We start from the raw sequence: 23,725 nt of genomic DNA, 5'->3' as shown, positions 1-23,725 counted from the left end.
GAGTGCTTGGAGTGATTTGCTGTATTGACCTCCCCTCCCCCACTTCTCCAGGTAACTAGTCACTGGCCCAGACATCTATTGGTTAACTTTAGTGTGTTACGATTGTAACAGCCAGTACCTTGGTCTTGCGGTTTCCAGACTGTTCTATGCGTATGTCTTAGATGTTTTAACCATAATGCTCTATTTTTGTAATAAAAGGCATACTATTTATTAATTCCTCTGATTCTATCTGTTTAATAAACATTGCCCATTCAACTGGAATGCACATATCTGCTTTGTCTCTACTGTTCATCTGTTTTGGGGAACCTTGAGTTAACCTTAGTCCATAAATCTTAAGGTGCAAGGCCTTAGGTGGTGTACTCTGGCCTCTTGCCACACACCATGTAACAGAGGGTTACACGCGGGATCCCTGTAACTAAGTGCATGCTGAACACATATGCCTTTAGACCCCTCTTGGAAGACCCATAACTATCGCAGGAATGGAGAGTACTGGGCAACTCATTCCATCTCATAATAGGCGCAGTGAAGGCTCGTGGCCCAATACAAAAAGTAACAATCTTCGTAAGAATCACAAAAGCAGACAATGGATCAAAGTTTGGTAAATTATGACAGATACAGTAACTATTTAAAGTCTAGGCCTATTTATATGAAACATAATAAAGCTATTCCTCGATGCAGACTAGAGAGTTCCCTCGGATTGCACTTCTACTACAGTATTACTGTTCTCTGACAAACTGAAAATAATAGGAGTGTGTCCATCTTGCAAATGTAGAAGCTGAAATGGTTATGCATTTCAAAAGCCTGCAAATAAGCTTTTCTCTTCATACAAATCATCATCAGGAATTAGTAGATATGTTGAAAGCAAAAATATTTACCTGAGGGTCCAGAAGTCCCTTGTGCTCCAGCAGGACCCCTCACACCTGCTTCTCCCTTTGGGCCTGGGAGTCCCGGAGACCCTGGTTTCCCTTTTGAGAGAAATGAGGGTCACACTGTAGCTATATGATAGTTTGAATAGGGGCATGTTCTCTTTGGGGCATGTTTTCTCAGTTGAGTTCACGTGACGTTAATCAATGGGAATTCATCCCACATCATCAATGTGAACCAATCTGTAAGTCTCAACGCTATACACTTACACTGTATAAGCCCTCGCTTGGTCTGAAGCTCTTTTCCTTTTCTTTGCTTCTTCGCCGGCTCTGCCATTATACACACGGTTGCAACAATCGCTAGCGTTTTGTTAGCCTGCCTTTGTGCTGGGGATGCAGGATGTAAACTGATCCTGTTTCTCGCGATGTCTGAGACTTGCCATTGTGAGACTGAAGGTCGGCGGGTCGGATACACCGAACTTGCAAGCAGGATATTTTTCCTACAGGCAGTAGGGGCGGGCGAGAGAGTCTTCATTCGCCCTGTAATGAGTCATTTAACCATATACCGACTTACGTAGATGATTAATTAACACGACAACATTGCCTGGTGTCCCTTTAAGTACTTAAACTTTTGAACTAGCTGATTAGCCTAATTAGCTCGCTTGTCACCACTGGCTAGAGACTGCAGTCCAAAGGTTAGCGGTTTGGCCGTTGCTGCCCGAAATTCGCAAGGTGTTTCGCTGTGTGGAAACCCACCATGAGACTCATAGCTTCACAGCTTCCCCAGGAATACTTTCTAATTTGGATAAAACTTGCGCGATAGCTACGCTCATCTCATCTGTGGATGCCGCCATGTTGTTCGTTAATGCTGATTGGCCGTTCGTTTGGCGAAGATCAGCGAGATCAGGATGGTCTCACGAGGCTACAGAACAACAGCCTAGGCTATAAAAATTACTTAGGAAGCTCACCAAACTGCAACCTTCTGTGTCATCACACAATGTTACCCTTAACGAGTTGAAATGGTATCTAATTCAATTGTAGAATAAACTAGCAATAACAGCATGCAAATAATAAGCCACTATTAGTTGATAGTTAGTTAGTAGTCAGTTAGTTAGTAAAGATAGTTGCTAGGTTACAGGGACGCTGGTGAGACACGCCGCTCCGTCTGGCATCAAGTTTTTGTTTGTTTTCATGTACTGTTCGTAATTTTATGTAATGTCATGTTAATTTTTTGTATTGATTTGTCTAGTTAAATGTATTCCCTCTTCATTTATGTTATTTTTGATAGTTGTCGTGTTATTCTTAGTCCCTTTTACTGCTTCCAAGTCGGCTGATGTCGTTAACATTAGTCCATTGGGAGCTTGCTATGGCTAACGTTAGCTTTTGCCCTGGACTGACATCCTTCCATCCATTCATCCGTGAGCGGTGCTGCACTTCACCGTCTGGTCGAGGAGATTTCTGCGGACAGCTGAACCTAAGCCTACTCTGCGAAAGATCTACCGCGGCCGCCGAGCTGCTGCTGGCCTGCAAGCTGCCATCTGCCTAGCCTGGAGTCTGGATTGTGCAGATTAACATTAACTGAGTCTGGATTGAGCAGACTAGCTTCTAGCTGCTAACATTCGAAACTACTGTTAACGTTGAAGAACTGCAATCTCTCGGAGCATCAAACTGTCGCTGTCAAAAGTCCACCGAGTTGCTGATCTGCAAGATCGCCCATGACTTCAGATGGTTATGCTTCCAGTGATCTCTAGACTGCAGTCTACAAGTACTAACGTCACTTACAGAAGGCCTATGTTAACGTTAAATCCTCCGGGTTGGTTGGACTGAGTTGGACTAAGTTAACACAGACTTTTCTTTATTTTAATTTCTTATTTATTTATTTTATTACTCATTTTTGTTTGTTGTCTGTCTTGTATGTCTACCGTTAGGTGTCTCGGTTTGTTTGTTTGTCTTGATGTCACGGGAACGCTGGCGACTACGCTGCTCCGTCCGGCATCTTTTGTCTTATGTTTAAATGTCTAGTGTGTGCTGATTATTATTATTATTATTATTTTTACAGTGTTTAATCTGTAAAGCTACCTTGAAAGCTTGCTTTGAAAGGTGCTATGTAACAAATAAAATGTATTATTAATATTAGACCAAGCGAAATTGCTAGACTATTAGAAAGCACCTGATATGGACATTGAGGTGAGTGATTTAATGTTAGGCCTATCTCTTGTGCATCAACCTAGCTGTTTAACTAATTTCATACAATTGCTGATGACAAGTCACTCAGAGGCTTTTTTACTGGGGGATATGATATATTTTGGTGATAACACCTAACCACAACATAACATAGGGATGGGCAACTGGCAGCCTGCGGGTCCTCCTCCTCACTCAGTGCGGCCTACGGATCAATTTTGAAATGTCATTAAAATGTTCGTTTCACATGGTTTTTACCACATCTGAACAGGATCCTTATTGTAATGATACGGATAGGGGCACTTCCTATATAAAAAATCCAGCGAAGTCAAGCTTTCTTCACTAGCGAGCGAGGAAAAGACACAGAGAGCGGTTTATAAAGAAAACTCAGAATTGTAGACAAGGTGGGAAAGGTTCAGACAAGGTGGGAAACAGCTGATCTTATCACAGAATTCAAAGTCAACTTATGTGTTTAGTAGGCTTTGCTTAGAAACGCAATCAGCCGTGAACTTAAGTCAACACTACAACACCAGGGTTCCCACGGGTCATGGAATTTCAAGAATACCATCAGCATTTTAATAAAGTCTATTCCAGACATGGAACGTCAGGGAATTATATATTTGGGGGGCAAAGTCATGGAATATCAGGGAATTTTGTTTTGCTAATGTATTTTGACTTGCCAAAATACATTAGGCTATTAGCTTTTTCCATTACTACTTGCTTGTGTGCTTGTAGTTGGCCTACCTGTTTTTTCCAATGGCCATTTGTTAATTTCCCGATTGGTCATGGAAATTCAGGATTTTTGTCATGGAATTTTACATTTGACATAGAGTGGGAACCTCGGTAAAGATACACTAACAACAGAGCCTTTTTACAAGAGTCACTATTACCCATTACAGTGGGAAAAGGGTTTATTGTGAATGTGTAGGCCTAATATTTTTATGTTTATTTCAAGTTCATTTGTGAATAGAAGCAATATTATTCATTCATTCATTCAATCTTTATTTATTCTCGGAGGTTCATTGAGGGTAGTCCTCATTTTCAGTGAAGCCAAGATTTCACAGTAATAATGGAATAACAAGAGATATAGTATAATAATTATGAAAAATAAAATAAATAATAATAATAAAGCAATATTAAACATGCATTTGAGTATAGACAATATTACATTAATGCATGTTGGTTTAATAAACCGTGCAGACATAGCCTGGCTAACGCCAGACCTCATCTCATTGAGATGGGGTCTGGGAACTACATATTAATTTTCTCGTATTTGAGACAGGGTTTACGAATGCCCAGAGCCATGGGCACTACGAATGTCTATCAAATGCGTCTGTACGTAGCTCACAGCCACTTCGGTGTGTCGCATAGACGTTGTTATTGTCTTGCTGTCCCCCCCCTCCATTCTGTGATTGGTTCCTTCGTTGAGGTGAAAATCAGGTCCATGGAATCCAGTCTGCCTAGCAGCATAGGACATCCAAGACATCGAAGATACAACATACATGTCATATGTACATGTAAGTAATTAACTGGTACACTTAATAGGTTTATTCCACTGTATCAAAGAGTAACAAGGTTGTAGCAGCACAGCTGTTACATGTACACTGAAGACAATGAGGCCTCGACTGGAGCTATCATGACCAGATTTACTCCATCCAGCAGGTCTCAGGTCAGCTCTTTGCCTCTGATGAAAATGTAGGCAAATTGGCAAAGTTTTGTAAAAGCACTCAGTATTACAATGTAACAACTATATGTAGGTACCCACAAATACATAATGTAAGTACAATGATAGTACATGATAGTACATGTTGTTACACAGGTTGTACCACTGTACCTAATTAGGTAGGTACACTGTAACAGCGACACATTAAAATAAAGTGTTACCCAATATTTCTATCCACAGATACAAATAATACATTCTAACCACTGGATTTCTTTTCAAAGTGTACCAGATTGGTACATTTAAACATTCAAATTTTTCTTAGGGGGGAGCATGCCACTGTATCCCCCTAGGGGGGTCTTCTGCCCCAGCGCAGCTCGAGGTCTAGTGACGCCCCTGTTGGGGGCTGAGCCCCCCCAAAGGTCTGATCCTAGAATCACCCCTGGTCTTCACAGTTCAACTAACTGTAGCCATTAGTAGCATTATATCGGGGGAAGCAAAGACGCGTGTCTCACACAGTCGATGTGTGAGACTTGAGAGCCATTAGTGCCGTTGACTTCGATGTTGGCTGCAGGTGTTCTGCTCATTTCTGCAGCTGTGGACACATGGACTCCCGGCCTATCGAACACTGTGCTCCTCTGCTCTTATATTTTACGGCCCTTTCTGATCTGCTGACCCCTTTCTTTTACTGTATATGCTTCTAGTCAGCATGGTGCAGCGGAGCAAAAGCAAATTAATGCTGTTAAGACGATAGACGATACATTTAAATAGCATTAAAACACTATTTTCCTGTCACAGATGCTTTGAACTGTTTAAAGTCTTGTTTTACCATTTTGAATGGATTCAGCTCACCCGCGATTCAGAATGGGTGGATTTCATTGCACTCCGTCAACTGTCACTAATTTCAAGTTCTTACCAGGGATACTATTCTGATTCATAATTTATGCTGCTCCTGACGCAACACATGCAGGTTTAAATGGTGCATATTAAGTTAGCCATTATAACTTTCGCTTTTGAGACAGACATTACGTTACACTCAGACATGAGCTCAGCTGGTGCACTCCGCTCCTGTTGCACATGATATTACCGAAATTTGGCACCGTTTGATTTCACGTGAACCAATACTCGGTAATACCAAGAATTGGCAGTGGTCCTACCCGATCACACTTCCTATAGCTGTTTTACAAGCAATAAGACCTGCTCAGAGTGCAGAAGAAGTGCCGTTTGCCCTAATTAGAGTTTATGTGCCATCGAAATGATTTTTGGAAACGTTATGTTAAGTTAAAAAAAAACTCTTTAGGGGGCCTTCAATGTTAACTGTTCTTGTTAATTGTTATTGCAATGTAAGTCTCTTTGGATAAAACATCTGCTATTAAACAGTACTACAGGATCAACAACTAACTATAAATCCAGGCATCATACTGAAATCAGATGAACATACCTACGGAGCCCTGTGAAGCAGGAGGCTGTTTGACTTGAGTTGTTCCCATTAAAGTGGATTCTGGTGCTGATCCACCTTTGACTTGCAGGTGGTCATGGTTGGAGGCAGGGTCAGTGAGGAGCTGAACCTGAATATGGAACACAATTCTTGAATTTCCCCTGGGGATCAATAAAGTATCTATCTATCTATCTATCTATCTATCTATCTATCTATCTATCTATCTATCTATCTATCTATGTCATTACAATTTGGTCTGATAACCAACCAACAATACAACAATATACAAGTACAACATAAAATACAAGCTATGAATAATAATTATATAAATGAAAACATTAAAAATGACATCATGTATATAGGCACACTGCAGATACATTGCCTCAGTTAACAGTGTTAAGTGCTTTAGTATAATGAAATATCACAGATTAATCACATCAGTTGTGTGCCTTTAATCACATCAGTGTTAAAGGCACACTATGCAAGATTTTCACCTTTCTGAAGTGCTTTAGTATAATCAGTTAACAGTGTTGAGTGCTTTAGTATAATGAAATATCACAGCAAAAATAAGAGTTACAGACTTTGAGGGAGAAAACAAAGTGGAAACCTAGTAGCAGTACAAAAATAATAATAACTTAATATAAATATTTTTACCCTTGTCTCCAGAGTCCTTAGGCGCTCAGACAGGAAAGTTATTTGACTACAATTCAGGCAGTCTACAACAGAGCCAAGATAATAATCAGCAACACTCAGTAAGGTTGGAATGAAAATGTTGCCAGGGTCAACAACAACAAGCAGCTAAAAAGAAGAGTAAATCTACTGACTCTAGAGTGAATTGGAAGGGAGTCTTACTTTGTATTTCTCCTGCCTGTCCAGGAGGTTTGGTTACTGAGTCCTGTTTCCGCACAACTTCCTGAGGCAGTAGCTGATTTTGTGACGCTGTAGAGGACCAAGATAAAAAGGAGACCTAAATAATTGCCATATGGTAGGTTCTTTCAGTTTCAGTATGCCACCATTTTCTTGAGTTGTTCATATTATAGCCATTCTAGAATCAGTCTGGACCCCTATAGTCAATATGATTCCTAAAGGGGCATAACCAGTGGTGAAATTAACTTCTTAATAATCTCTTGAATTTGGCTGACCTCTGGAATAAATCCTTAATCATGCCATCTAAATTTAAGGAGTAGTTAAGGGCCGAGCATAGGCTATACCTTATAGCTATATTGTCACTGTGAGGGTGCACATGTGTAAAACAAATCACAGAGAAAAAGAGGATTAGACACAGATTCAGCAACACAAGTATATATACTCTTTTGATCCCGTGAGGGAAATTTAACACCATTAAATCAATAAAACCTTTGCATGTCTCAGTCAATTATAAAGCAAGTCTCCTCCCTCCCTTTGTTGTTGCCTAAAATGCTTATTTATGACTGGTGATTGCAACCAATTCCAACCAGGGACCCATATGGTAATTAAGTTGTTGGCTACCATACAACTGACTTAATCGACTACAGAAGAGCCTCATCATTTCAACATTACAATCAGCTGCACTGTTTAAATTAAGACAACAAATCAGTGAGATGTAACTACATGCATCACAAAATTAGGCATTCTTTACAGGTATGACATAACATGGTGACTCATTTGTTTTATGTAAAGCTCAAGAAACAGCAGATATCACTTTGCAGTGTTGTTTGGGGGAAATGGAAAAACTATTTTGTTATTTGTGCTCTACATGCACATAATGGAAGTTGAACTGAAAAACATGTGTACTGAAAAAATGGCAATGCTGTGGTATCTATAAATAGGCTCAAATTAGTATGAAATCTCAGAAAGTGTCCATGGGCTTAGATCTTTTCCTCAAAAACAAATCTAATGTGAGTGTTGGAAAGCCTCCTGCTCAACTTCATAGCATATTTTTGACCAAATGAATCACTCCTTTCTTTTCTTGCTTAATAAAAATTATACTGGTTTGCTGATTGCTGGTAATATGTCTGCTGTAAAAATATTCATACACTTTAGTGTATATAAATGTGCATGAGCGTCACTCATGTTTGTTAAATCTAGCAGCGAAGAAGTAACGCCTTTGGGTAACCACAACATATACTATTAGTGTCTGCCTGGCATGGAAGGTTATATTTATTCTGCCCACAAGACATTTCTGGGAACCACAATTGCTCCAGCCTCTCCCTCTTTTTTGTGACCACAAGGTATATAAAAATAAATCAGACTCATCAAAACGAAAAGAAGCTACACAAATAGAAGGATAAAGTCCTTTCTGCACACACTTTCTTATTATGCAGTGGCAGATACTGAAACTCACTGCAACTTGTATTTTCTAAGTCCTTTCTGCACACAGAAAATACAAGTTGCTTGCTTCAAGCTGAGTTTCAGTATCTTCCACTGCATAATAAGAAAGTAAAAGATTTTAGGTTGGTTTAGGATTACCCTAAAACGTCTTCTACACAACATGGCGATTCTATACATAACTGGGAGCCAGTGAAGGAATTTAAGTATAGGGGTAATGTGATCTGTTCTCCTAGATTTGGTCAGAACCCTTATTTCATCAACAAATTATAATTGAATTTTCTCAACACAGACAAAACCGAAATTCTACTGATTGGCCCTAAAAGCATGCTCTCCAAATCTCACAGTCTCACTCTTAACATGGTTCACCTGTCCACTCTACTCCTGTGGTCAAAAACCTTGGCATACAACTTGACTCCACCCTTAGCTTCGATCTTCATATTAAAACACTCACTAAGACTGCCTTCTTTCACCTCCGTATAGCCTGACAGGGCGGGGGAAAGGCAATTCTGTGCTCTGGGCATAATAGGAATATGTCACCCTCATGTTCATAGATGTGCCATTTAGACTGTGTGCTACCTCATCCTTTGCAGAAGCCCCTTGTTGCAGCGTGTAGATTAGGGCTAGAGCTCACGGAAAAAATAATCAAATGTTGCAGGACACGGGCCTCACGGGGAAAAAATGCTAGCCATAATTAAGCAGTTAATCTTTCACGTAACATAAACATATTATTATTACAGGCTATTATACATAAATCGGCATTCAGGCTGAAGATCAGCGCCCTAATCAAATGCGGGAGAAACGTTTTTGTAACAGCTTTCCAAACATTTCTGCATTCTGCACCACCAGGCTTTGAACGTCATGATTGTTATTTAACAGATATCACTGAAAACGAATTACTTGCTCCCGCATTCAAACCGTCTGTGGCAATATTTGACAATTAATTAGTGTTAATTTGGTCACCTATTTTTAATTTAGTCTTAGTCTTAGTCTTGTGACGAAATTTCCTTTTTAGTCTTCGTCATATTTAGTCATTCACATATCATTTTTGTTAGTCAACACATTTTAGTCTTTTTTTTTATAACAAATTATTTCTGATTACCATTTGAGTCAAATAGTGTACATAGATGTAATAGTCACACATCTCAATTTTCCAACAATATTGTGTGTCCAAAGGGCTACTCGTCTGTTACTCGTCATGCACAGGTAAGTCGAGCTACAGTTATAGCTCGGCTGGGATTTGACCATAGACAGTAAAAGATTTGACTGGACCACTGTCATATTCATAGACCAGTGTTTCTCAAAGTGTGGTCCGGGGATTACTGGTGGTCCGCAAGCTATCCCAAGTGGTCCACGAGCAGACGTGGTAAAATATAATATAGATGAGTTGTTTGCAATATTGAACCAACTTGTATGTAAAAACAGTTCTGCAACACTGTCTATGTAAGATATGCCAGTTTAAATCATACAGTATGAATCCACACAATAAGCAAAGTGCAAAGACAATAAGCAAGGTGGTTCAGTGAGTAGGCCTATTGTGTAGACTAATTATAGGCTACTGTTGAAGTAGGTCTACATTTTTTTTTTTTAGCTAGGGTTAGTTAAGTGGTCCTGAAACTGAAAAAGTTTGAGAAACACTGTTGTAGGCCAAAGTATTAATGTTTTACTCCGCCTCGCTAGATGGCGATATGCACCCAAACACAACACATTCCCCAAACAGACTCTCCATCTTAGCCATAGCTAACTTGCTAGCGAACTTTCCATATTAGCTTACTTGCTAGCAAACTTTGCATCATCAATCTAACTAGTTAAATAGTTGACATTACATGATGAACATTTTCGTATGGACATTCTGGGGGATGTTAATTTGTATGAGAGAAGCTTCAACTTCTGGGTATGTAGCATTGTGGTATAAAGCTTAGGTAGTTAGCTTGCTAACTCTGGCATAAATCTCCAGTGTTCTTGTTCCATGTAGTTTCGTGTTGCAGCCACAGGGTTACAGCAACAGCACGTAGACTAGCCTACAGGAAAGCTGTTGCGTATGAACTCATTCGGAATATTTTGAAAACGTAACAGCTAGATATTCTGTCTTCTCATTTTGTAGACGAAAATGAAGAGAGATTTTATCTTAGTTTTTATTTCATGCAAAACATTTTAGTCTCGTCTTTTTTCGTCAACAATAATGCATCTTAAGATAGTCTTAGTCAGTGTTTCAGGACATTACTGCCGTCTTGTCATCGTGTCCTCTTAGTCATGAAAAAAAAGGTCGTTGACGAACATATTTCCTCTCGTCTCGTCTGACGAAATTAAGACTACAATTAATGCGTTTTCAATGTTGTAGCCTATAGCTCACCACGCTGCAGCGTCACTGGTGGTTTGCCGCCCGGTGCAATTGCCCAGATTGCCCATGCTTTCCGCAGGTCCTGACCCTTCCTCTCTGTTAGTGATGCACAGACGGTTCAATCATTCATTATGTCCCATCTAGATTACTGCAACTGACTTTTCCTTCTTCCCACTAAGGACCGGATGTACAAAGAAAGAGCTAATACCGAGTTTTTCTATGCGCAGAAAACAAACGCTGTGCTTTGCCATATTGCATGGAATTTACTAAGCTGTCACTTCATTACATAAAAAACGCTCGTCACCGCTGATCCCCACCACACCCCCCATAACCACAAGTGCAGTGGAATAGAGTTAACCAATTGCGACATTAAAAAGAATCAAAGTTTAGCAATCATACATGATACTAAGATGTCAACGAGCAGCGACATACAGAGTATAGGCCTAGTAGTTCTACCAATCCACTATTTTAGTAGAATCCAATTCTACTAAAATATTTAAACTATTTACTGCACGTAGACTAGGGCTATGACTTAATACCGTAGTCTAGCAGATAGGGAAGTGTATGTTGTGAAAGTGAAAATACGAGATTAGAAAGGCAAACAAAAGTTAAGGTTGCTTTTGACATAGTACAATGAAGAAAACTGATGCTCTGAATACTGATTCAGCTGTCTCTGAAAGTTTCTCTAATTGACTAATTTAACCGCAATTTGGATTACACCTGCTTCTAACAGGCGCAAGTTTTCCCCCCGCAAAACAGACGTGCACAGTTTTCATACATATGGTGGTAATCAATCGCTATTAGCACTTTTCCTTCCCTGTGTTTGCGCGATACTTCCACTTTCCCCTGACCCTCTTATGGATGAGACACATGAATCATTTCATGATGAGACACATGAATCAAATCATTTATCACCTGTAAAAAGTATATATAAAAAGTATTCGCCCCCTTTGGCTATTTCCCCTTTAACAGCTTTTATAAATGGAATCTTGATCAATTTATTTGATCAATTAATTTGGTCTTTTTACAACAAAAAGAATCCCCTCTTTAATGTCAAAGTGAAAGATTCATTCATAAAGATTCAGATTCATTGTAATTCATTAAAATTATATAATGCAAAATAAGCAACTGCGTAAATATTCACCCCCTTCAAGTCAGTATTTAGTAGATACTGCAGTAGCCACAATTAAAGCATGGAGTCTGCGTGGATAGGTCTCAATTGGGCTTGCACATCTAGATACGGCAATTTACTCCATTTTTCTTCGCAAAACTGCTCAAGCTGTCAGGTTGGAAGGGGGTTCTGGTGTGAACAGCAAAAGTTTTCAAGTACAGCCACACATTTTCTATAGGATTGAGTTCTGGTGACACTGGCCATTCCAGAACATTCATCTTGTTGTTTTTAAACAAGTCATAGTTCTCTTCCAGACTGAATCAGATTAGATTTGAGTCAAATCAGACAAAATCCAGGGAAATGGTTGCAGCACCGACTCTGATTTTCCTCAAAGTCTGTCTACACCATGACTAAAACCTGTAAATTATTTTTGTTCAATTCTGTTGTTTTCATAGTCTTTTTGCCTTGATTGTTTACACTCTCTAAAAGGCCTTATCTTGGAGGCCATGTTTGGGCATTCATATCTTAACAAGTATTATTACTAGCCTGACCAAACATTGTAGAATGGAAGACAAACATGTTCTCAGTACGATTCCATCATTAAACGTTTGTAACACAGTCTTATTGGTTTTATAGAAGTCCCTAGTTTCAGAAAAAACATGCAAAAAAAGTTATATTGAGGGTCTCAAAACTCCTTTATTGTGACATACCGGCCATCAATCAGTATTTTCTCTAGAAATATAATCCTTTGCTAATGTTGTCCCAAAATGTGAAATCTCCAAAACCAAAGGCCATGACAATAATAAGGATAAAACAAGGCATGTTTGTATTTTTGTGTCATTTTCATGCAACTGAAATGGTATGTGGGGTAGCTAGTAGGACCATAAAAATCTATGTGGAAATAGCTAAGTATACGGACATTTAGTGTGTAGTCCCATTCACAGAATAAATGCATGTAGTTACAGGTGTTTTGGGAACATCACACCATTATAAAATATGCTGTGTTTCACCTGAGCGGGCACTAAAATCTATTGTTTATTGTAAATGTTTATTTTGGTATCCCCAAAACATCTGTAACTACATGCATATATTCTGTGAATGGGACTTCATCAAATGAAAAAAAAAAACTGTTTTTAATACCCTCAATATCACACTTAAATGCACATTTTTCTGAAATCTAGGGCCCTTTTGAAAGCCAGTAGATATTTAGTACAGACTTTAAGGCTAGGGAAAATATTTGTCAAGATATTAATGCCCAAACATAGCACGTGTTTTTCAAGCTGTAAAAATGAAAGAATTTCAAGGTCTGACAAATATATGAAGATATATTTCACAGGCCTTGGTTTTAGGACCCATTGATGATATAGATAAGGTTTGAACAAAATCTGAGACGGTGCAGCAACAACCTTATCTGATTTGACAGGGAATGACTCCTTTACCATCCAGTATACAATCGCTTATTTTGCATTTAATTTTTTTTAAATGAATTAACAATACAATCTGCTTTCACTTTGCCAACAATAATATTAGTCCCTTTCAGAACTTAGCTATAGGAACTATCCACTTCTAAGTAGGGATGTCACAATTAAAGTTTTTTGTGGTATGATAATTGTCTGAAGAATAATCACGATTTCATGATTATTACGATTGTTTTGCGTGAATATTTATTTAATATATAAGTCAAAAGCTGTAGTCTCTCTCCTGATAATTTAACACACATTAGAAAAGTGTTCTAGTATTTCCAGTTTGTGCATTCTTTCAACATTTGTTTTGGAGGTAGATAATGGAAACATGGAATAGGCAAAAAATTGAATTGAGAACATCTAGAGAACATCCTAAATTCTGCTTCACCCTCCACACACACACACACACACACACACACAGAAGATTATGGCTAAATGTTATATGCTAAATGTTTCTATTTCAATATGGAATTCATATAAAGATTATATATTTTGTTAATGATTTATAGTATTTTATGATGTGCGTTATTACTAGTAGGTATTTAGTCATTTGAATACTTCATATTGATTTTTAATCTATTACATATCATTAATGTAGTGTGTAATATGGTGTAGGTCTAATTGGGTGTACATTTGTGGTGTCTAGGTCTAATTGAGTGCCTGTCATTTTAAGAAATACGTGAAAGTAGGCTAGTGGCTAGTGAAAAATAGTTGCACTATAGTTGCAACTATAGTTGCATTGAGATTGTAGCCTATGTAAGGATATGTGGATGCAATTCATTGTGTTTTCTGTGTTATTAGATAAAATAAATGTTCAAAAAATTAGTTGAAGTCGAAGAAAATCTTTATGAGATCATAGAAGAGATAAGTGGCAAAGTTTGCCAATAGGTTGCGTAGCCTATTTCTGAAATGTCATTAAACTCAACAGTAGGCCTAACTGAACTAAATCTCATAGCCTAGGTAGGTAAGCTTTACAAACTTGACAGATGCAAATGAGCAAATCAACTCAATACAGGCCTATTATTATTTGTTGCTGGGCAGCCTCAGCATCAAAGCAGCCATGTATCGCTGTTTTTGGCATGACAACTTCAGCTTGAAAGCTGCTCTTTTGTGTGTGTGTGAGGAAGAAAGACGCAGACTAGGGGAGGCGATGCACTAGATACACATGCCTTGTTGCGAGCACACATCTTACTGCAAAACACTGTCATTCTTAAAAGTATCGATAATAAAATTATGAATTGTAATATGTTTAATTTCAGGGTATTGATGTGCACCGTTTTTTTGGGGGGCCGATATAAAGCATTGTTGACAGTGTCTCGTTCTTGTTCTACTGCCAAGACAAGCAGCACTGTTGAGTGCACCACTGGTGTAACTTTGTTTTGATTCCGTGCTAGTTGCGCTAATCTGTCTATGGTACCCGATGTATGTCTTTATTGAGTGTCAACAGAAAGGCGGTGTTTGAGAGCCTTCACGATTTATTAATCGTGACGTTTCACACCGTGGTTAATAGTATAACCGGTTTACCGTGACATCTAAATCAGTACTAACTACTCTCCCCCAAAACCCATTTTTCCTTTGCATTCGCCCGGTACGAAGTGAAGTAAGCACGCCGACGTTGTTTATAGCGTCATCATTTGCTACAGGGTTTTAAATAGGCACCCACTCGCCTCGCCAAATGCGAGTAAAATTTAGAAATCATTTGAATGACCTCACTGTCTACTGTCGCTTTAAGCAAATTCTGATGCCACCAGGGCTTGAAAACGAAATTATTTTTCAAACGTTCCGTTCCGAACGGTTCAGGTAGGCCTATGTTTAACGTTTTCGTTCTTGCATGCGTTCCGCCACAAACATATCGGTCCTGAACCGGTTCGGAACGCAAAATATCGTTCGTTCTTAAAGTTCCGGCAGTGTTTGGCGGGCCTATCAAGTCTATTTTTGTGGACTTTACCTTAGATTAGACGTAGGGGAGAGCCGGGACGATTGAAACACGGGACGAATGAAACAATCCAGTTTTCTCCGAGTGTGATGATGATAGACAGACGTCCTTCGGTCAAAACATAGAGCATGTTAACCTCCTTCTATCAGCCAAATATCTTCCTGCTATGTCATTTTATCACGGAGTGATAAACGAGTTTTGATGCGCAAAAGTAAACTTCATTAATGGTTACATTTTTTCGATTATCAATGAGTGTTTTTCATTTAAAGGTTTGACGTAATGCTTATTCAGTAGACCATTTAGTGTTCTCCACAATCCCAGACTTTCATATCGCATGCTTGTTTACATGGAAAGCAAATCAAGCTGTAGTGACATATGTCTGTGTCGGGACGATTGACCAGGCTGTAACTCCATGTATTTTAATTAAATGCACAAATAGGTGTGTTTAAACAATTATTTATGGAGGTAAGACATAGAAAAACAGTTTTAGGAAGATGAAAATAAATTTGGGCCCACCAGATAGGGGGTTGAGTTTCCCCATGTTATCCTATGGAGACTGACGGCCGGTGGGTCGTTAAGCCTACTTATTTGAATGTGCATTGGCCTAACCCACCTAAAAACCTAGTGAAACGACATTTTCAACAATATAAACATGATATAAATGGGAAAGCTTACCGTTCTAGCTATAAACATGGCAGAATCATCCACTTCTATTAGATATTAGATATTTCAAAAACCGCTGCATACACGCTTCATGATGATGGCAATGAGTTGTTAACAGACATGCACAAAGACGTATAGCCCTGCAACAATATATCTAAAATAAAAACTTTTGGGAGTACCATTCATGATAACGGTTTTGTTCAAAGCTGAAAATGCATCTGTATTTGACAGAGGACAGATGTAGGTTAGGTTAGATGTAGGTGACCAAATATTAGCTTTCTGTGTGGTACGATCGCTATGTAAATTACGTTTAATTAAAAAGTGTTTCAACTGTCCCGGCTCTCCCCTACTCATTATTTCCCCTTGATTTAGCCTACCGTAGCTATGCCCAAAAATAATAAATCACAGGCAGCATCCAAAAACATTCAGATGGGCTATCCATCCCATAGCCAGACTTACTGTAGGCCTAACCTATGCCTATAAATAATTTCTTATCAAAAATATTTCTGGATACGTGCTAAACTCCTTACCTGATTGTAGCCTAAGTTTTATCCATATGGAGATCTTCAAAGGCTTGCATAATTCCAACCCTGTTTATAAACGAACCTGTCTGTTGCTGACAAGGCCTATCTCATATTTCCCGTTTAACTCTTCTACATAGAATAGGCTACAATTGCGCAAACATTTCAAATCCAGACTTTAAAAACAACAAGGCGTGGACAGGCAAAATAGGCTATTACGCATAGGCTACAAACAATTTCCAAATCAGTTTCAGTAGCCTACGCTACGAGCTGGCCTAAGATCCGAAGTGGCAGACGGATAGGTTACATTACAACAGCAAGACAAAATATACACATTTGGACCAAAGGTCCATTTATTCTTTTTTTTTTTTTTTTTCAAACTGCAGAAATCAAATTATTATTTGTACAGTAGTTGGCTACATAGCGGCTTGTTAGCTCACATTAACAGTGTAGATGCGGGCTTGTTTTTCGCACAACCGGAAATAGTCTCCCTGACATAGGATATGCTTTTGTGAAATTTTATAAAATATATAGAGAACAAAAAAAAAACGTTATTAACCGGTTTTGTGGATTTCAGAATAACGTTTCTGTTCCGGAACAGTTGAAGATCATTTTGTTTTCGTTTCCGTTTCTGCTCCTCGTAAAATTCCGTAAAATTCCGTTCGTTTTCGGTTTTCGTTTTCGTTCCCTGAACCGGTTCGGAGCCCTGGATGCCACACACATTGTTTTTTGGGGGTTTTTTTGCTGTGGAAAACAGCTGTGATGAAGCAAGCAAGCATGCTGGTTAACAGAAGCTAAGGTTAGTCATCAGATCCGTTTGGAAATTCGTTTGATTTTATTGTCACCAAAGTAATAAATAACATCTGGTATTTTAGTGGAATATTTGCCGTGTCATATTGCGGTGGTTCTTTTTGTGATTTGTACTACTAACTTAGAGTAGCAGCCTATGCATCTCAAACTGAACAAAAAGATCAAGGACAGGGAAAATGAAACTGAAACAACGGAGAAGTTTAACTAGCTTTAACAGCTAGCGAGTTGTATTTGTGTAGCCTAGAAATCTAGACGCGCCCCTAGGGCTAGTCTAGCAACTCTCCGTTGGCTTGTGAGCTCCAGAAATCGAAACTCAATCAAGCCAATGAAATCGTGTATAGAGTCGTTAGGTGGGCTTAACATAATGATTGATGGCAGAGTTGCAACGGTTTGGCTTGAATTCCCTGCTACTTGAAAACAAATAAGGTGGATGTTGCTGTTGGCGAACAGTGTGACACGAGTTAAGCTTTTATTAAGTTGGCAAACGTTTGAACTAGCCAGCTCCGCTGGTGGGAAACGCATGGGACTCATAGCGCTGCCGCTGTCCTATTGCTTGCAGAGGGAATTTGAAAGACAACTGATTATCCCGCCCCTCGGACTGAGCACTGCGAACGGTGAGTGCCCAGACCCTACATTTTAATGTGGGTCTGGCTCGTCAGACTAGTATTTGTGCGTCGTATTGGCTGAAATAACTTTAAGTTAGTCCCGAGTTTCTTGCGTGCAGTAGTTTACTGCTTATGAGCAAGTGAAGGATGAAACTAGCCTAATGCATTTAAGAGACAAGGGACTAACAAAGTTAATTTACAAAGAGATCATACAACACTAAAAGCTAATATTTTGTCACTAGCAACCTACACCTGTCCTTTGCCAAATACAGTTGCATTTTCAGCTCTAAAAAAACTGTTTAGGAATTATTTCAGCAAAAGTGGGACCTGCGTAATGTTTCATTCCTCGGTCACGACGAATGAAACAGGCATGATGGACGAATGAAGCCAGCAGTTTAACCCAAATAAACTTCCCACAACTTCATTTTTTTATAATATATCATGAATGGTACTTTCAAAAAGATTTATTTTAGATTGCTGCTGGGCTATAAGTCTAAGTGAATGTCTGATTACAACTCTTTGCCATCATTCTGGAGTTCTATCTCACAGTTATGGAAATATAATGAATATGATTCTGCCATTTTTATAACACTAAGTGTTCCCTTTTATATAATGTTCATACCATGCAAAATGTTATTTCATTATGTTTATACATGGTATAAGTATATATACTCTTTTGATCCCGTGAGGGAAATTTGGTCTCTGCATTTATCCCAATCCGTGAATTAGTGAAACACACACAGCACACAGTGTACACACAGTGAGGTGAAGCACACACTAATCCCGGCGTAGTGAGCTGCCTGCATTAACAGCGGCGCTAGGGGAGCAGTGAGGGGTTAGGTGCCTTACTCAAGGGCACTTCAGCCGTGCCTACTGGTCGGGGTTCGAACCGGCAACCCCCCGGTTACAGGTCCGAAGTGCTAACCAGTAGGCCACGGCTGCCCCCAAATAACGGTTAGGCCACTGCACATCCAAATTAGTGAACTTTACAACCCACAGCCCGTCAGTCTCCATAGGGTAGCAAAACTCAATCTCCTACCGAATATCTCTCTTAAACTGCTTTTCCATGTCCCAGCCCCTTGAATTATAGAGATTAATTAACAGAGTCAAAGACAGGGCAAATGAAACTGAAACGATGGAGAAGTTTAACTAGCTCTAACATTAAAAAGTTGCATTTGTGCGTAGTCTAGTATGCAAATTGCAACAGAAAGTGAAGCACTGTTTGCGTAGCAGATGTTATGCCATTGCACAAGGCTGTTCACCATCAATTTGGGTCCGGGCTGGAGCAGAGTGCTTTCTGCATGCCGTCCATTCTCGTTAATAAAGTCTCTGACAGTAGTCTATTTTCATATATTTTGCTTACACAGGCAGCGCGGATTTTAAAGACGGCACGGCTGTGAATGCAGGTTTGACAGTGGGTTTGGACCAACATAGACCTAGGTCACTAAGGGTTCCTATGCGAACGGAAAAGACCCTGCCCTGAAGTAGGAGCTGAAAGAGTTATAGGAACTGCAGTCAGAGGAACTTAATAATCCGCAAATCTGTCCTGTCCGAACACAAAAAAAGGGTTCTAGGAACGTTATGTTCTATGAACTGCAAAAATCCCTCCACTGCAAAAAGGACTATTGATCTTATGGTCAACCCAGCTTTCCATCTAAGGCTACAGCAACACTGTCAGCAAAACAGTCAAGGTAATATTATTGCACAATGTCTCATTCAAAGCCTTAAATATCTGAATATTTTATTAGACTGAAAGACTTTATTAGATTTAAAGTGTATATTTTAGGTATTAGTGAATGATTTGATGTTTAATTGAATGATAAGGCTATGAAAACTAAATTACATCCAGCGGCAAATATGCTTGCAACTATCTGTATTTTCTAGAATGTCAGTCAATTACTCAAAAAAAGATTATTCATTCTTTATCAAAAGTAACCTCTTTCAACCCTCAGAAATATGTACAATATGTTAATTAATATGAAACATTAAATTGCTGATTTAGACTAGTGCAACACACACAAACACACACACACACACACGCAAATAACAAACAACAAATACTCAAATCCAGAGAAAAACATTTACACTACTCAGATGTATGAATAATTTGTACCTCTCCGAGGCAAGGCAGAACATGAGAAAAGAGAGCTTTCAGAAAAAATGGTACAAATTCAAACCACTGATGAACTGCAAAGCAGTGGGATGTAACAAAAGGCCACATGTTGGTCTTTCATGTCCACACTGTGTCTAACCTACAGCTATGTTTTAATTATATCTCATAAAGAACAGCCCCCGTTGACGTTCTTTACTCTGACACTCTATGAAAATAACTGTACCACCCACACATAAAATGCATGTTTACAAAGAACCAAAGCTGCGGTCTTAAAATACAGTCAGTTTGTTTCTTATGCAATCAAAATTGACTCATAAGTTTTGTGTGTGTGTCACATTTTGAAACTAGAAATTATTTCTTATGTTTCTTTCATGGTCATTATAGCAAAGATCCTTGATTACTGACCAAGATAAAGCAACGTTATTCGTTATCTCCGCTTTAACACTGATTACAGACTCCAAAATTATTGGACCTCCGAACATTGGGAAGGCCCGTTCATTTAAATGGAACTTGTGAACTTCATCAACATTTCAACATTCTGAAAACCTGTATAATAGTTTAATGATAGGCTACTTTCAAAATAGTTATAAAAAGCATTGTTAAGTTTTGGCCGGTAAAAAATATGTCTGGCCAGTATTTTTTTTCATCTACCAGCCACTTTGGCTAGTATGCACTTAGTGTTAATTTTGTGACCTATTTTTAATTTAGTCTTAGTCTTATGATGAAATGTCCTTTTTAGTCTTTGTCATATTTAGTCATTCAAATATCATTTTTGTTAGTCAAGTTTTAGTCGACTAAAGGTCTCGTCATATTAGTCTAGTTTTAGTCAAAAGAAAACTATAGGTATCTTAGTCTTTAGTCAGTTTTAGTCAACACATTTTAGTCTTTTTTTTATAACAAATTATTTCTGATTACCATTTGAGTCAAATAGTGTTTCACACATCTCAACTTTCCAACAATATTGTGTGTCCACAGGGCTACTCGTCTGTTATAATTACTCATTCAGATTTTTAGACAGTAAAATATTTGACTGGACCACTGTCATATTCGTAGACCAGTGTTTCTCAAAGTGTGGTCCGGAGATCACTGGTGGTCCGCAAGCTATCCCAAGTGGTCCGTGAGCAGACGTGGTAAAATATAATATAGATGAGTTGTTTGCAATATTGAACCAACTTGTATGTAAAAACAGTTCTGGAACACTGTCTATGTCAAGATATGCCAGTTAAAATCATACAGTATGCACAATAAGCAAAGTGCAAAGACAATAAGCAAGGTGGTTCGGTGAGTAGGCCATTGTGTAGACTAATTATAGGCTACTGTTGAAGTAGGTCTAATCTTTTTTTTTTTTTTTTTTTAGCTAGGGTTAGTTAAGTGGTCCTGAAACTGAAAAAGTTTGAGAAACACTGTCGTAGGCCAAAGTATTAATGTTTTACTCGGCCTCGCTAGATGGCGATATGCGCCCAAACACAACACATTCCCCAAACAGACTCTCCATCTTAGCCATAGCTAACTTGCTAGCGAACTTTCCATATTAGCTTACTTGCTAGCAAACTTTGCATCATCAGTCTAACTAGTTAAATAGTTGACATTACATGATGAACATTTTCGTATGGACATTCTGGGGGATGTTAATTTGTATGAGAGAAGCTTCAACTTCTGGGTATGTAGCATTGTGGCATAAAGCTTAGGTAGTTAGCTTGCTAACTCTGGCAGAAATTTCCAGTGTTCTTGTTCCATGTAGTTTCGTGTTGCAGCCACAGGGTTGCAGCAACAGCACGTAGACTAGCCTACAGGAAAGCTGTTGCGTATGAACTCATTCGGAATATTTTGAAAACGTAACAGCTAGATATTCTGTCTTCTCATTTTGTGGACGAAAATGAAGAGAGATTTTATCTTAGTTTTTATTTCATGCAAAACATTTTAGTCTCGTCTTTTTTCGTCAACAATAATGCATCTTAAGATAGTCTTAGTCAGTGTTTCAGGACATTACTGCCGTCTCGTCATCGTCTCGTCTTAGTGGAAAAAAAAGGTCGTTGACGAACATATTTCCTCTCGTCTCGTCTGACGAAATTAACACTATATGCACTTATTGCTTTGCACTTATTACTTATGCACTTATTCTCACTGTACTCTACCTTTTTTAAATTGTCCTAGAATTGTTGAGAGAATTGCTATAAAACTTAAACTGTTCACCATGTCAGCCAAATGTAATGTAACGTAATGTAATGTAATGTAATGTAATGTAAAACCAGAGGCAGCTTACCATTTTCACAGTGAGCTCCAGTGAAGCCTGAACAACATTTCCATTCAAGAGTGGTAACTGTGCGGTACACCACCTTATAGGATGGTCGCACCACAGTGCGATAGCTGGAGAACACAGGAACAAAAAGAAAGCCATCAAAGTCTTGTATAACAAACAGTATCAGCAGGAACAGCAGGGCCTCATCAACAACAATGATACTGCTTATCTTGATGAAGCGAAGAAGCTGGTAAACTGGTGCCAGGTTAACTGTTTTCATCTGAAGTTAAACATCAGCAACTTCAGGAACCTCAGGAAAAGGCTCCTCTCATGATAAGTGAAGCCCAAGCAGAGTGATCTTGGGGTGTACATAGAGTATATCTGAGGACCTAGGCTAATCACATCTAAACACCTTAACCCTAGGTTAAAAAAAGGCCAAACAAAGTGGAAATTCAAGGTCACCCCAGTAATTCTAAGAACGTTGAACATTACACTGAGGCCATATACAGTATAATGACTTTGTGCATATCAATGTGGTACAGTTATAGCTCAGTCCAGGACCATAAAGCACTCAAGCAGGTCAAGGACAACTCTGCCTTCTCTGCATGCCATAAACCACCAGGCGATGCAGTACCAGAACCATCAAAATTATGAAGGACCCCATCTCAGTAACTACCTGTTTAGCTTACCGAGATGTAAGTGTTTCTACAGTCTGATGGCTAAGACTGAGTGGCGCAGGAAGAGTTTCTTCTGTCAGGCTATGAGACTACTTAATACAGACATGCCTGCTACACTTGAACTCAGGACATGTGGTCTGTCTTACACTCAATACTGGCCCACATGCACTGGGTACTTTGTAAATTGTTATTATTTCAGTGCATGAAAATGCACTGTACTGTTCTTCCTAGGCAACAACTTCTTATTATTATTATTCCGCTTACCACTTTTTCCGTACGCTATTTCTCTTGAACAGTTTAACTTAGAAACTTCATTCAAACTTTGTAACGTAGGTCTTCAAACAGACCAAGCTGCTATGTCTTTTCAACTTTGAAACTTTTATACTTTTTAAACCAGTGGTTCTCAAACTGGGGGGTGCGAACACACCCCAAGGGGGGCGTGTCACGGACCAGTCACTGGCTGCTCATGGGGCTAAAAATAAAAAATAAAAAAAAATACGGAAGGGGCTGGGCTACAGCTGCACCAACAAATCACGAACACATTCAGTTTCACGCCAACCAATTAGAAACTACAATTCATTTGAAATGTCAACGATGACCTTAAGGCGCGGACACCACACACGTAGCTACTTAAGAAAGTGCAGACATCGGAAACACACCAGTGTGCAACATAAGTTGTAGCCTGGTAGCCTACTTTGATCACGTTCGTTCATTTCGACAGTTTTCAAGTTGACTACAACTGCCTTTTTAAAGACTATCTCAGTGTTCCATTTTAGTAAATCGCTTTGTCTTTGTAA

At 38.9% G+C, this 23,725-nt stretch overlaps 1 protein-coding gene across 7 annotated transcripts in view; it reads right to left on the bottom strand.

Annotated features, from left to right (window-relative positions):
* LOC121715559 (EMI domain-containing protein 1-like) overlaps nt 1–23,725 on the bottom strand; it is a 127,011-nt gene that overhangs the window by 86,408 nt on the left and 16,878 nt on the right. For all 7 annotated transcript variants that reach the window (XR_006033628.1, XM_042101405.1, XM_042101404.1 and 4 more), the window contains exons 3-7: nt 22,276–22,379; nt 6,995–7,081; nt 6,797–6,858; nt 6,146–6,272; nt 876–965 (exon numbers count right to left, since the gene is read on the bottom strand). Coding sequence is in view for 6 of the 7 variants with exons in the window: in XM_042101405.1 (XP_041957339.1) it covers nt 876–965; nt 6,146–6,272; nt 6,797–6,858; nt 6,995–7,081; nt 22,276–22,379 (470 nt within the window). In the remaining variant the exon portion in view is untranslated. The remainder of the gene's footprint in view (nt 1–875; nt 966–6,145; nt 6,273–6,796; nt 6,859–6,994; nt 7,082–22,275; nt 22,380–23,725) is intronic.

The sequence above is a fragment of the Alosa sapidissima genome, chromosome 8, assembly GCF_018492685.1.
Source record: "Alosa sapidissima isolate fAloSap1 chromosome 8, fAloSap1.pri, whole genome shotgun sequence".
NCBI classification, from domain to species: Eukaryota; Metazoa; Chordata; class Actinopteri; order Clupeiformes; family Clupeidae; genus Alosa; species Alosa sapidissima.
The sequence above is the reverse complement of the archived record's forward strand: the minus strand, read 5'-3'. Positions and strand labels throughout refer to the sequence as shown.